We start from the raw sequence: 14168 nt of genomic DNA on the forward strand, positions 1-14168 counted from the left end.
TTTTATTTTATTTTTTGGTAGTACTGGGGTTCCTGGAAACCCTTCTACCTCCGGGCTAAACTCCCAGACACCTATTTTTTATATTTTTATTTGGAAACAGGGTCTCTTAAGCCAGAGAGGCTGGCTTCAAACCTGCGTGATCCTCCTGTCTCCGCCTCCCAAGTGCGGGGATTACAAGCGTGCGCCACCACGCCCGGTGCTCCTTTTATTAATAAGAAGTGACCTGCTTGCCAGATGTGGTGGCGCACGCTTGTAATACCCGCGCTTGGGAGGCTGAGACAGGAGAATTGCACAAATTCGAAGCCAGCCTCAGCAACTTAGTGAGACCCTGTTTCCGAATAAAGTATAAAATAGGTTTGGGAGTATAGCCCAGAGGTAGAAAGCCCCTGGGTTCCATCCCCAGTACAAAAAAAAAAAAAAAAAAAAAAAAAAAAGTGACCTGCTTTGTTCTAGCTTAAAGTCTGTTTTGTTGGGTATGAGCATTGCTACTCCTGATCATTTTCAGTCTCCATTTACATGATGTATCTTTTTTTCATTCTTTCACCTTTAGTGTATGAATATCGTTGGCTCTAAGATGAATTTTTGCAAGCATAAATACAGCATATAGTTGGATTATGTCCTTTAACCCACATTACCAGTCTATACCTTTTAATTGGGGGAGTTGCGACCTTTGACACTCAGTGTTATTATTGAGATATGATTTTTGTTTCCTGTCATTTGAGTTCTATTTTCTGTTTGAGGTAGTGTTCTTTCTCCTTTGCTTAGTTACCTATCTAATGGGGTTTCCTTCTCCTCTGGTTCTGTTATTTGCTTCTTTTATCTTCTTTGTGTTTTATTTCTTTAAGTATTTTTTCTTTTTTCTTTTTCTTTTCCTTTTTTTTTTTTTTTTTTTTGGTGGTACTGGGGTTCCTGGAAACCTTTCTATCTCCAGGCTACACTCCCAGATCTATTTTTATACTTTTTTTTTGGAAACAGGGTCTCTTAAGCCAGCACGGCTGGCTTAGAACCTGCACAATCCTCCTGTCTGTGCCTTCCAAGCATAGGGATTACAAGTGTGCACTATCACGTCTGGCAAGTATTTTTTTTAGTGCTGGCTTGAATTCTTTTAGTTTCTGCTTGTCTTGGAATGTTATTTCTCCATCAATTTTGAATGATATATTTGCTGCATATAGAAGTCTTCTTCTTCTTCTTCTTCTTCTTCTTCTTCTTCTTCTTCTTCTTCTTCTTTTCTTCTTCTTCTCCTTTTTTTTTTTTTTTGGTGGTACTGGGAATGGAACCCAGGAGCATTCTACCTCTGAGCTACACCCCCAGCCCTGTTTTTTATTCTTCATTTTGAAATAGGGCCTCACTGAGTTGCAAAGGATATCACTAAGTAGCTGAGGTTTCAGCCTCCCAAATGCTGGGATTACAAGCATGTGTATTACCATCACCAGCTGATATAGCAGTCTTGGTTGGAAGTTTTTTCTTCCAGAGTCTGAGTATATCATATCAGCCTCTCCTGGCTTTTATGACTTGAGAAGTCTGGAATTATTTTTATTGGTTTTCCCCTGAATGTTACCCATTCTTTTGTTCTCACTGCTTATAAGATTCTCTCCTCAGCCTCTATGTTATTCATTTTGATTATTACATGGCATGGGGAATTCCTTCTTTTTTTGTGTGGTAGTGGGGATGGAATCCAGAGGCTTTCTATCTCCAGGCTACAATCCCAGACCTACTTTATATTTTATTTGAAAACAGGTCTCACTAAATTGTTGAGAGCTTCACTAAGTAGCTGAGGCTGGCTTCGAATCTGCACCATCCTCCTGTCTCAGCCTCCAAAGTACTGGGATTACAAGAGTGCACCATCATAGCCAGCTGGAAAGTCCTTCTTTGATCTTGTTTTGTTGGTATTCTGAATGTCTCCTGTAAGTAGATGTTCAAGTCTTTTTCTGTGTTTGGGAAATTCTCTGATATCATTTATCTAAAGAGGTCTCTGATACCTTTGGTTTGTGCTTCTAGACCTTTTCCATTGCCCACTATTTATAAGTTAGATTGTTTTATATTATTTCATATTTCTTGGATATTCAGATTGTGTTGTGTTGTCATCTTTATATTGTTGACCATGTTTTCAGTTTTAAATGAACTGTCTTCCAAGAATGATACTCTGTTTTCCATGTGGTCTAATCTGCCAGAGGTGGTTTTTCTTGCAGTCTTTAATTCATCTGCTGACTCATTTTGTTCAAAGTTTCTTTTTTATTCTTACTTAGGGTCTCAGTTTCTCTATTAATTTGCTCTTTCATTTCCTGTATGCTTTCTTTGAGGCCTTTGATCACACTGAAGATCAAAATTCAGAATTCTCCTTTTGGTATTTTCTGCAGGTCAGTATTGGTGATCTCCCTTGTTGAGTTGTGGGAGTTTATTGTTTCCTTGCTGTTCTTTATTCTCATTTTTTAAGAGTTTTTGGGTTTGCATTTCTGTTGTCTAAGCATCTTCTTTCTCTTTCTAAGTCTTGTGTCTATTGTTATCCCTTTCTAATAAGGTCTGTGCTGGGAGTATATATTTGCCTCTTCAAATCTGTTTCATATAATCAAACTTTTGAGTTTTTACTCCAGAATCTCTTTAACTAGATATAGTTTTTAGTGTAGGCAAACAGAAATCTCTGGTTGCAGGCCACCAAGATCTCCAGGCCCAACCTCTGTAGGACTAGAGACTATGATATTCTTTTCAAAGCCTACAGCCTAATGATTGGGATTTAATGCCCCACAGACACCACAGCTGCTCTGCTGATTTTGAACCCATGAAATTGAAGAGTGCTGGCCTCTGGCTTCTGTAGCCAGTCGGTGTATACTCAGCAGGGCTAGTGATTACTATATTCTGAGCCTGTGGCCTAGCTCACTGAACTTTGATGGCTCTGGGACACCACCACTGATCTGCTGATTACAATCATGTGGTGCACTGTCAGTCATTGCCATGCATGCATGACAGGCACAAACTCTGCTGGCAGAGAATGTTAAGTTCCCAGCCTGTGGCTGTGATCATGTGAACTCCTGCTGGCCCCTGGCCTCCCTGCCTTCAGGGCCCAAGCTCTTGCAGGGAGAGATTGTACTGTACAAAGCCTGAGGCTTGGGTGGCTAGGTTATATAGCTCCAGGGACACCACTGCTGCTTTGGGTGGCTGTGATCATGAACACATGAGCCCTTGTTGGCCTCTGGCATTGGTGCTTGTAGTACCCAAACGCAGCTGGGAAAGAGTTTATACCTTTCAACCTGCAACTCTGTAGGCTGAGTTATTTCACCCCACAGACACCATGCCTGGCTGTCCTGTGGTGATCACTGGAGATCTTGCAAAAACAGGTGAACTGTAACTCAAGGTCCTGTCTGCTAATTCATGTTTCTGCACACACACACACACACACACACACACACACACACATACACATTTATGTGTATATATATGTATATGTATGTGTGTGTGTGTGTGTGTGTGTGTGTGTGTATATATATATATATATATTTTTTTTTTTTTTTTTTTTTTTTTTTTTTTTTTTGGTGTGATACCAGGAATGGAACCCAGGGGCTTTCTACCTGTGGGCTACACTTCCAGACCTATTTTTTTTTTTTATTTGGAAACAGGGTCTCACTGAGTTGCTGAGAGCCTCACTAAGTAGCTGAGGCTAGCTTCAAACCTTTGTGATCCTCCTGTCTCAGCCTCCTAAGTGCTGGGATTACAACCGGCTATTTATTTTTATTTTTATTTATTTATTTTTTTGCCATTGTATTTTTATTCCCATTGTTTAACTTTGCATTTTCCAGAGGACAGGGAACTTCTTAAGTCTTTATTTTGTGGTTACAACATCATAGGAACCGTTCCCCCAGTTTTCTACTTGCTTTGTAGTGATGGTCAGGAACACCCAGCTAGCACTGACCCAGGCGGGGTTGTATCTGCAAAATCTGTTAGTATTGACAACCTCTTCATACCTGGCTTGTAACTGGCCCAACCAGTGAGCTTTGCTCTTTTCACTGAGCTTGCTAAACTCTTTGCAGTAAAAGCAAGAGCTTAACAGGTACAGCAGGTTCCACTGTGAGGCTCTGGTCAAGATGCCTTGATTTCCCCATCCTCAGTTCACTCATCTGTAAAATGAGAATTATAATAGCCGCCCTCCCTCTCAGGTCTGCAGTGTGGATCAAATGACTTAGGCTATGAAAGGTAGAAGCTGTAAAGGAATTGTATTAGTGACAAAAAGGAAGGACTGAGCCGGGTAGTGATGGATGCCTATGATCCCAGCACCTTGAGAGGCCGTGGGGGTGAGGGGTGGGGATTAGAAGTCTAAGGTCAGCCCAGGCAAGTTAGTGAGACCATGTCTCAAACAAAATAGAAGGGCTGGGGATGTAGGTCAGTGCTAGAGTGCCCTGAATTCAATCCCAAGTACATGCACACAACAAATAAATAAGAATAAGTATTAGAGTGATGGTGGACACCTGCTAGCCTGGGCAACGTAGTGAGGCCTTGTTTCAAAATAAAGTTAAATTTAAAAGGGGAGGGGGTGGCTGGGGATGTAGCTCAGTGGTAGAGTGCCCCTGAGTTCAGTTCCCAGTAGCACACACGCATAATAAATACATAAATACAAATAAACATTAGAAAGGGCTGAGGGGGATTTCTGGAACACGTAAAATGGAATACAGATAAGGAAGGCACCTGCTTTTCCGGTGCACACCGTGAGGTGCTTCCCCTGCAGAGCCAGCACATTCCTGCGTGTTCTCAGCCGCGCTGTCGGGTCACCGGAATCTGGGACTCCTGTGGGAAAGAGTTGCTGGCGGCCAGGAGTCCTGACGCGGGGTGGGGGTGTGAGTGCGCCTGGGGGCCCTGCAGCCTGCAGCTTGCAGCTGTCCTCATGGGGGATCAAAGGATGGTGTGGGTGACTCATGGCGTGGGGCTGCCAAGCCACTCTGTTTTCCTTCCAGGTCTGGACCCTGCGGGCCCTTTATACACCGGGAGGCCTCCCCAGGACAGATTAGATCCCAGCGATGCGCAGTTCGTGGACGTCATCCACTCGGACATTGATGGTAACATTCCTGTCCATGTAGGTCACTGGCCCCGACTCCCAGAGTCTCCCCTGGGGCTATGGTCATGCAGGGGCAGAGCCGGTTCCTCCTGACACCCCTCCTCCTAAGGCAGGGTCCCAAATGCCCAGAAACAGTAAAGGAAGCTGGCGTAATGCTGCCCCAAGGTCTCCTTCACTGGAGATGATCTCCTCTTCCTCCTCCTCCTCCTCCCCCTCCTCCTCCTCCCCCTCCTCCTCCTCCTCCTCCTCCTCCTCCTCCTCCTCCTCCTCCTCCTCTTCTTCTTCTTCTGTTCTAGGGATTGAACCCAGGGGTGTTCTGCCTCCAAGCTATACCCAAGACCTTTCAGTTTTTAATTTTTTTATTTACTTATTTTTGCGGTACTGAGGATTGAACCTAGGGGCATTCTACCTCTGAGCTACACCCCAGCCCTATTTTTTTTTTCTTTTTTTGTGGTGCGGGGGATTGAATCCAGGGGCATTCTTCTGCCAAGCTACACACCCAGCCCTATTTTTTATTTTGAAACAGGGTCTCACTGAGTTGCAAAGGGCCTCACTAAGTAGCTGAGACTGTCTGTGAACCAGTCCCCCTGTCTTAACCTCCCAAATGCTGGGATTACAAGTATGTGCCACCACGCCTGGCTTTTTATTCTTTATTTTATTTTATTTTTGCGAGTCTGGGGATGGAACTCAGGGGCATTTGACCTCTGAGCTACACCCCCTGCCATATTTTTTATTCTTTATTTTGAAACCCGGTCTAAGTTGCAGAGGGCCTCACTAAGTAACTGAGGCTATCTGCGAACCGCGATCCTCAGGTCTCAGCCTTCCGAATACTGGGATTACAAGCGTGCACCACCACGCTGGGCTTTATTCTTTATTTTAAAATAGAGTCTCACAAGGCCGGGCGTGGTGGCGCACGCTTGTAATCCCCGCGCTTGGGAGGCAGAGACAGGAGGATCGCGCAGGTTCGAAGCCAGCCGCGCGCGCTGGCTTAGGAGACCCTGTTTCCAAACAAAAATGTAAAAATAGGTCTGGGAGTGTAGCCCGGAGGTAGAAGGTCTTCCAGGAACCCCAGTACCACCACCAAAAAAAAAAAAAAATAGAGTCTCACTAAGTTGTAGAGAGCTTCACTAAGTACCTGAGGCTGGCTGTGAACCTTGAGCCTCCTGTCTTGGCCTCCCAAGGACTGGGATTACAAACATGCACCAACTGCACCCAGTGTATTTTTTATTTTGAGACCGAGTCTTGTTAAATCAATGAGGATCTTGCTAAATTGCTGAGGCTGGCCTCGACCTGAAATCCTCCTGTGTCAGCTTCTCAAATACTAGGGTTACAAACATGGTCCACCATGCCCAGCTTTTCCCCTCTTCTTTTATCTTGTGTGTGTGTGGGGGTACTGGGGATGGAATCCAGGGGCACCCTACCTCTGAGCTACACCCCAGCCCTATTTTTTTTTATTATTCTTTATTTTGAAATAGGGTCTCACTGAGCTGCAAAGGGCCTCACTAAGTAGCTGAGGCTGTTCATGAACTGTGATCCTCCTGTCTCGGGCTCCTGAATGCTGGGATTACAGGCCTGCGCCACCACACCTTTTATCTTGAAATGACCATTTTACCCAATTAATGAAAGGCCAATTTGCTACCATGTGAACAAATGTTTTCATGACACTGGGCTTGGATGGATGATTTCCTGGGTGTGTTGGTTATTCCTCATTATTTCCTCAAGCTGAAAGATAAATTCAGATGCGTATCTCTCTCTATTGCAGCTGGCTCTCTGTGGGTCTTTCAGGCCACTGTGTCTTTCATGGTACTGATTTCATATCTTGCATGTCACATGGGCTGGGGTGATGTTCAGGGATGAGTGTGTACTATATCTGAGTGTCTGGGAGAGAAACTGGAGTAGAACTTGAGAAGGACAGAGTGAATAGAGCAGGTAGGTGGTCATTTAATCGTGTACCCTCTTTGTGGTATTAATGCCTAAAACCCCCTTTATTTGGAAGCAGAGTCTAGCTGGTTGCTGAAAGTCTCATTGAGTTGCGGAGGCTGACCCAGCCCAGCATAGTGGCACATGCTTATTTAGTACTTGGAAGGATGATTGCAGGTTCGAGGCCAGCTTCAGCAACTTAGTGAGGCTCCCAGCAACCTAGCAAGACCCTATTTTCAAATAAAAAATAAGATGGGTCTGGAGGTGTAGTCCAGAGGCACAAGGTTCCTGGGTTTCATCTCCAGTACCACAAAACAAACAACAAAACAAAACAAAGCAAAACAAAACCTTGGCCCAGGGCTGGAGCTGGAGCTCAGTGGTAGAGCGCTTGCCTAGCAGGCACTGGGTTCCATCGGCAGCAGCAGTACCACCACAGCGGAAAACCCTTGGCCCTCTATCATGGGTCATCTGGTCTGGTATTCAGCAGTTGCTTGTCTTAAAAGAAATGCCTGAGCCAGGTATGACAGTGCACACCTGCAATCCCAGTACTTGGGAGGCTGAGACAGGAGGATTACATGTTCAAGGACAGCCTCAGCAACTCATTAAGACGTTCAGCAAACTAGCTAGACTCTGCTTCCAAATAAAAAATAAAATATGGCTGAGGGTGTAAATAAAATAGAAGGCCCGTGGTTCAATCCCCAGTACCACAAAAACCAAAACACAACCAAAAAAAAAAAAAAAAAAGAAAGAAAGAAAGAAAGAAAGAAAAAAAGAAATACCTGTTTATTAAAAAAAAGCCATATTATTATTGTGGAGTTACATGTAGAACCACAGTGCCATTTTATTGCTTGATGGAATAAAGAAATCTTTTTATTTTTGGAATATGTGTGTGTGTGTGTGTGTGTGTGTGTGTGTGTGTGTGTGGTACGTGGGGATGAACACAGGGACGTTCTACCTCTAGGCTACACTCCCAGACCTATTTTATATTTTTTATTTGGAAGCAGGGTCTCTTAAGCCAGCGGAGGCTGGCTTCGAACCTGTGCCATCCTCCTGTTTCAGCCTCCCAAGTGCAGGGATTACAAGCATGCGCCACCATGCCTGGCTTTATTTATTTATTTATTTATTTATTTATTTATTTATTTATTTATTTATTGTGGAACCAGGGATAGAGCCCAGAAACATTCTACCTCTGGGCTACATTCAGCCTTTTTTTTTTGAAACAGGATCTTGATAGATTGATGAGAGTTTCAATACTTGCTGAGGCTGTCCTTCAACCTCTATCTCCTGTCTTAGCCTCCCAAATGCTGATATTACAGGCATGCACCACCATGCTTAGCTTCTATTTTATTTTTTGGAAACAGGGTCTCACTAAGTTGCTGATCCTGGCTGCAAACCTGCAATCCTTCTGCCTCAGCCTCCCAAGTATTGGGATTACAGGCATGTGCCACTGCACCTGGCTTTAATAATTGTGTGTGTGTGTGTGTGTGTGTGTGTGTGTGTGTGTGTGTGTTACTAGAGATCGAAGCCAGGGGCATTCTATTTCCAAGCTATACCCTTAACCCTTTTTCCCCCCCGCAGTACTGGGGATGGAACCCAGGGGCATTCTACCTCAGAGCTATACCCCCAACCCTATTTTTTATTCTTTATTTTGAAACAGGGTCTCACTGAGTTGCAAACGCCTTACTAAGCAGCTGAGGCTGTCTGTGAACTGTGATCCTCCCATCTCAGCCTCCCAAATGCTGGGATTGCAAGCGTGCGCCACCACGCTCGGCTCCCTTAGCCCTTTCTATGTTTTTGTTTTGAAACAGAGTCTTACTAGGTTGCTGAGAGTCTTGCTATTGAGGCTGCCCTAGAACCTGCAATCCTCCTGCCTCAGTCTCCCAAGTAACTGGGATACCACCGGTATGTGCCACCACACCCAACTTTTTTTTTTTTTTTTTTGTGTGTGTGTGTGTGTGTGTGTGTGTGTGTGTGGTACTGGGGATGAAACCCAAGGGCCTTTTATCTCCAGGCTACACCTCCAACACTATTTTATATTTTTATTTGGGAACAGGGTCTTGCTAAGTTGTAGGAGCCTCAAGAAATTGTGGAGGCTGGCAGCAAACCTGCCATCCTCTTGTCTCAGCCTCCCAAGTACTGGGATTACAGGTGTGCATCGCCATGCCAGATTTCCCTATGACTTTAGAAATTAAATTCCATCATCATTTTCCTGTCACTTAGTACTGGGATGGATAGTGGGATTTACTTCCTACTTTCTAACTAGCGGATAAACTTTGGGCAGAACACATAAACAGGTATAACAAAGCTGGGCATGGAGGTGCATGGCTGTAATCCCAGCATGGGAGGCTGTGACAGGAGGATTGCAGATTCAAAACCAGCCTCAGCAACTCAGTGAGGCTCACATCAACTTAGCGATACCCTGTTTCTGAATAAAGAATAAGATAGGGCTGGGGGTGTAGGTTGGAGATAGAATGCCTCTGGGTTCAATTCCCAGAACCCCCCCAACACTCACACAAAACTAGAAAATAAATAGGTATAACAGTAATAATAATAACAATAATATACTATTCCTGCTTATATCCTGCAGGCAAGTGAGCTATGAGATGTGAAAAGGTCAAAGCAGAATGAAAGAATATTGTGTTTCTTTTAGCACTGGGCTATAGGGAACCATTAGGAAACATAGACTTCTACCCGAATGGAGGATTGGATCAACCTGGTTGCCCCAAAACGATATTTGGAGGTAAGTGCATATAGTATATCTTTTGTAAAATAGTGGTTTGAAAAAGACATATTGCAAAAAAAATCTGATATTGTTCCATATGGAGTATTTTTAATAGAAAATTATTTTCTAAGAAAATAGAGGTGATATAAACCGGGCATGGAGGTGTACTCTTGTAATCCCAGTACTTGGGATGCTGACATGGAAGGATCTGGGTTCGCGGCCGGTCTCAACTACTTAGCGAGGCCCTCTACAACTTAGTGAGGCCTTGTTTCAAAATAAAAAGAATGAAAAATAGGTCTATATCTTAGAGGTAAATGTCTCTGGGTCAATCCCCAGTACCACAAAAAAAAAAGAAAGAAAAAGAAAAAGAAAATAGAGGTGATATAAATTATAAATTGCAATACCAGGCATGGTGCCACACACTTGTAATCCCAGTACTTGGGAGGTTGAAACAGGAGGATCACAGGTTCACAGCCAGCCTCAGCTACTTAGTGAGGACTTCCACACCTTAGTGAGACCCTGTTGCAAAATAAAGAATAAAAAATAGTGTTGGGGGCATAGCTCAGAGATAGAATGCCCCTGGGTTCCATCCCTAGTACCACAAAAAAAATTATAAACTGCAAATTTGCATTCACAACATAAAAGTGAGTTGGGGGATAGAATATCAAATTCCTTCCCTGAGTGTTGTAAGTCTATATTTCATCACTGCTAGAGAAAGTTAAACAGACATGGAAATAATTATAGAAAAAAGCTGATCTTGGTATGAAGTGGTAGCTGTGTATGGCCCCATTGGAATGATGTAATGTTTGAAAGTAAAGCTGGGCATGGTGGCGCAAACCTATGATCCCAGTACTTGGGAAGCTGAAACGGGAATGGCAGGTTTGAGGACAGCCTTAGCAAGTAGTGAGACTTTCAGCAACCTGGTGGGACCTTGTCTCAAAATAAAAATAAATTGTGTGCATGAAGTCACCATCAACGTGATTTATGTTATGATGTGAGACTATAATGCACCAATAAAAGCATATTAAAAAATAAAATCGCTGGGCGTGGTGGCGCACGCTTGTAATCCCTGCTAATGGGAGGCTGAGACAGGAGGATCGTGCAGGTTCGAAGCCAGCCTCAGCTACTTAGTGAGGCTCTCAGCAACTTAGTGAGACCCTGTTTCCAAGTAAAATATTAAATAAGTCTGGGAGTATAGCTTGGAGGTAAAAAGCCTCTGGGTTCCACCCCCAGTACCACCAAAAAATAAAAAAAATCAATAAATCAATAAATCCGGTGGAAAGTATAGCTCAGAGATGGAATGCCTCTGAGTTCAGTACCAAAAATATAAAAAGTAATCCAAATGAAATGACCTAAGTAGGGTCACCCATGTTGTACCTTAGTGAGTTCAAATCCCATCCTGTAAAATAGTATAACTGCTCCACAAGCAGCCACACATATGTGTTTTGCTCCTAAAGGGTTTCCCCTGTATTGTTACGCGTGTGTGTGTGTGTGTGTGTGTGTGTGTGTGTGTGGTACTGGGGGTGGAACCCAGGGGCTTTTCTACCTCCAGGCTATCCTCCAAGACCTATTTAATATATTATTTGGAAACAGGGTCTTAACTAAGTTTCTGAGAGCCTCACTAAGCAGCTGAGGCTGGCTTCAAACCTATGCGATCCTCCTGTCTCAGCCTCCCAAGCGCTGGGATTACAAGCGTGTGCCACCACACCCGGCCCTGTATTCTGCCACGGTGCCTGGCCCTTTATTGTTATTAACATCATTGCTTCTGCAAAAGGAAATCCCCGGAACAATAGTGTAACAGGGTCTAAGTTGCAGAGGCCTCACTAAGTAGCTGAGGCTGGCCGTGAACCTGGATCCTCCTGTCCTAGCCTCCCAAGTACTGGAATTACAAGCGTGCACCACCACGCCCAACTATTTATTTTGAAACTGCTGAGGCTGGCCTCAAATCTTTCTCTCAGCTTCCCAAGTCCTGGGATTACAGGTGGGTGCCACCATGCCCAGATCCACAGCTCACTGATTATCCACCTTTGGGAACAAGTTCTTCCTTTGAGAGCTTCTAAATGTCACTCACCCCCAACCTTCAGGCTGAGTCACAGTCACCTGATTTTCTTCTCACAATTATTTTTTTCTTAAACATTTTATCTATTTCACTCTTAAAATGGGAAGGACGAATAGTCAAAAATGCTACATACGTAGCTGGACATGGTGGGGCATGTTGTAATCCCAGTACTTGGGAGGCTGAGGCAGGAGGATCAGTTTCGCAGCCAGTCTCAGCAAATTAGTGAGGTCCTCTGCAACTTAAATAAAAAATAAAAATAGGGATGGGAGTGTAGCTCAAAGGTAGCATGCCCCATGGGTCCAATCCCCAGCACACCAAAAACAAAAACAAAAACAAAACTGCACCCAACAGCCCACATCTGTGTAGAGGGTCTCTACTGTCAGGGTGCCCCACTTCCATGCAGCTGTGCCATTTGGTGCCCACTTCACCTGAGGCCAATTCCAGGGCTGCTCATGGGGGAACTATAGCCCAGGCTCATCGTTTTCTTTTGTGGTTTCCTCCTCAGAGGAAAAGTGTACATGTGTATGTGGTGCTGGGGATGGAATGTGGGGCCTTACATGTGCAAGGCCTTTTCAGATAGCTTTGAGTCCCTTTGGTCCTTTTGTACCAGCTGATGCGCGCTAGTCCCTTGGCCCTCGGTGCGGTGGTGATCTTTGTAGGTGCAGGCTCGCAAAGTAGAGTGCTTCATGGAGCATTGTGCCAATGGGCTTCAGAGAAGACATGGGTGAATTCATCCTGTGGTACCGTTAATGTGTCACCAAGAACGACAGCTTCTTAGTAAGCCTCAGCCTTAGTCTTTGTTAAGATCCAGAGCTGTGTGCTGTCTCACTGTCCCACGCCACGCCACCACTTACACTCTTGTCCTCTTCAAACTCTGCAGCACGGCAGGGTTCTCCAACTTTAGCTTGTATGAGAATCATGTGGAAAGCTTGTTAAAACAGATTGGATTAGCATGTGCAAGCATTAGCTTGCGTTCAGTTCCCAGCACCAAAAAACCAAACCAGAGATTGCAGACACCTCCAAACCCCTCAGGGGAGAAGCACAATAATTACATTTTTAACAAGTTCCCAAGTTCCCAGGTGATGATAATGCAGCTGGTCTAGAGATAATATTTTGAGACCTTTAGTAGTATTGCAATAATATACTTTTGAGAGCCAAGTATACTTGGGCTTAGAATTTCATCTTTGCCACTTATTAGCAATGGACTTCAAGCTCTGTGTGCCTCAGCGTTCTACCTTGGAGCTGTACCCCTAGCCCTTTCTTTTCTTTTCTTTTCTTCTTTTTTTGCTGTACTGGGGATTGAACCCAGGGGCATTCTATTTCTGAGCTGCACCCCCAGCCCTAATTTTTAAGCTTTTTATTTTGAAACAGATTCTCACTAAGTAGCTGAGGCTGGCCTTGAACCTGTATCCTCCTGTTTCAGCCTCCCAAGTACTAGGATTACAAGCGTGTGCCACACCCGGCCTTATTTTTTGTTTTTGAAACAGGGTCTCACTAGGTGGCCGAGAGTCTTGTTCAGTTGCTGAGGCTGTTCTTGAACCTGTAATCATCCTTTTTTATCCCCCCAAGTACTGGGATTATAGGCCTATGCCAACATGCCCAGCCTATCATCATCATCATCATCATCATCATCATCATCATTATTATCATCATCATTATTTTTGGTATGGTTTTTGTTTGTTTGTTTGTGGTACTGGGAATTGAGCCCAGAGACATTCTACCTCGGAGCTATATCCCCTGCCCTGTTATTTATTTATATATTTATTTGCATTGGGGATGGAACCCAGGGAGCAGTCTACCTCTGAGTTACACCCCCAGCCTTCTTTTCTTCTTCTTCTTCCTCCTCCTCCTTATCTTCCTCCTCCTCCTCCTCCTCCTCCTCCTCCTCCTCCTCCTCTTCTTCTCCTTCTCCTCCTCCTCCTCCTCCTCCTCCTCCTCCTCCTCCTCCTCCTCCTCCTTCTTTTTTTTGGTGGTACTGGGGTTTCTGGAAACCCTTCTACCTCCAGGCTACACTCCCAAACCTATTTTATACTTTTTTTTTTTTTAAATTTGGAAACAGGGTCTCTTAAGCCAGTGTGGCTGGCTTTGAACCTGTGCAATCTTCTTGTCTCCGCCTCCCAAGCATGGGTATTACAAGTGTGCACCACCACGTCTGGATTGCTTTGATTCTTTTATTTTGAAACAGGGTCTCACTAAGTTGTAGTGGGCCTCATTATGTTGCTAAGGTTGGCCACAAATCTGAGATCCTCTTGTCTCAATCTCCCAAGTACTGGGATTACAAGCATGTAGCACCACGCCTGGCCCCACTTTTATTTTATTTTATTTTATTTATTATTTTTTTTTGTGTGGAACTGGAGATTGAACCCAGGGGTATTCTGCCTCTGAGAAACACCCCTAGCCCTATTCTTATTTATTTATTTATTTAT

At 44.2% G+C, this 14168-nt stretch overlaps 1 protein-coding gene across 1 annotated transcript in view; it reads left to right on the top strand.

The window, feature by feature from the left end:
- LIPH (lipase H) overlaps positions 1–14168 on the top strand; it is a gene marked incomplete at both ends in the record, with an annotated part of 59580 nt that overhangs the window by 28265 nt on the left and 17147 nt on the right. The window contains 2 exons of the mRNA XM_080695534.1: positions 4941–5042; positions 9612–9701. Of these exons, the coding sequence (XP_080551660.1) occupies positions 4941–5042; positions 9612–9701 (192 nt within the window). The remainder of the gene's footprint in view (positions 1–4940; positions 5043–9611; positions 9702–14168) is intronic.

The sequence above is a fragment of the Muscardinus avellanarius genome (assembly GCF_963383645.1).
Source record: "Muscardinus avellanarius genome assembly, chromosome: 5".
Classification (NCBI taxonomy): domain Eukaryota; kingdom Metazoa; phylum Chordata; class Mammalia; order Rodentia; family Gliridae; genus Muscardinus; species Muscardinus avellanarius.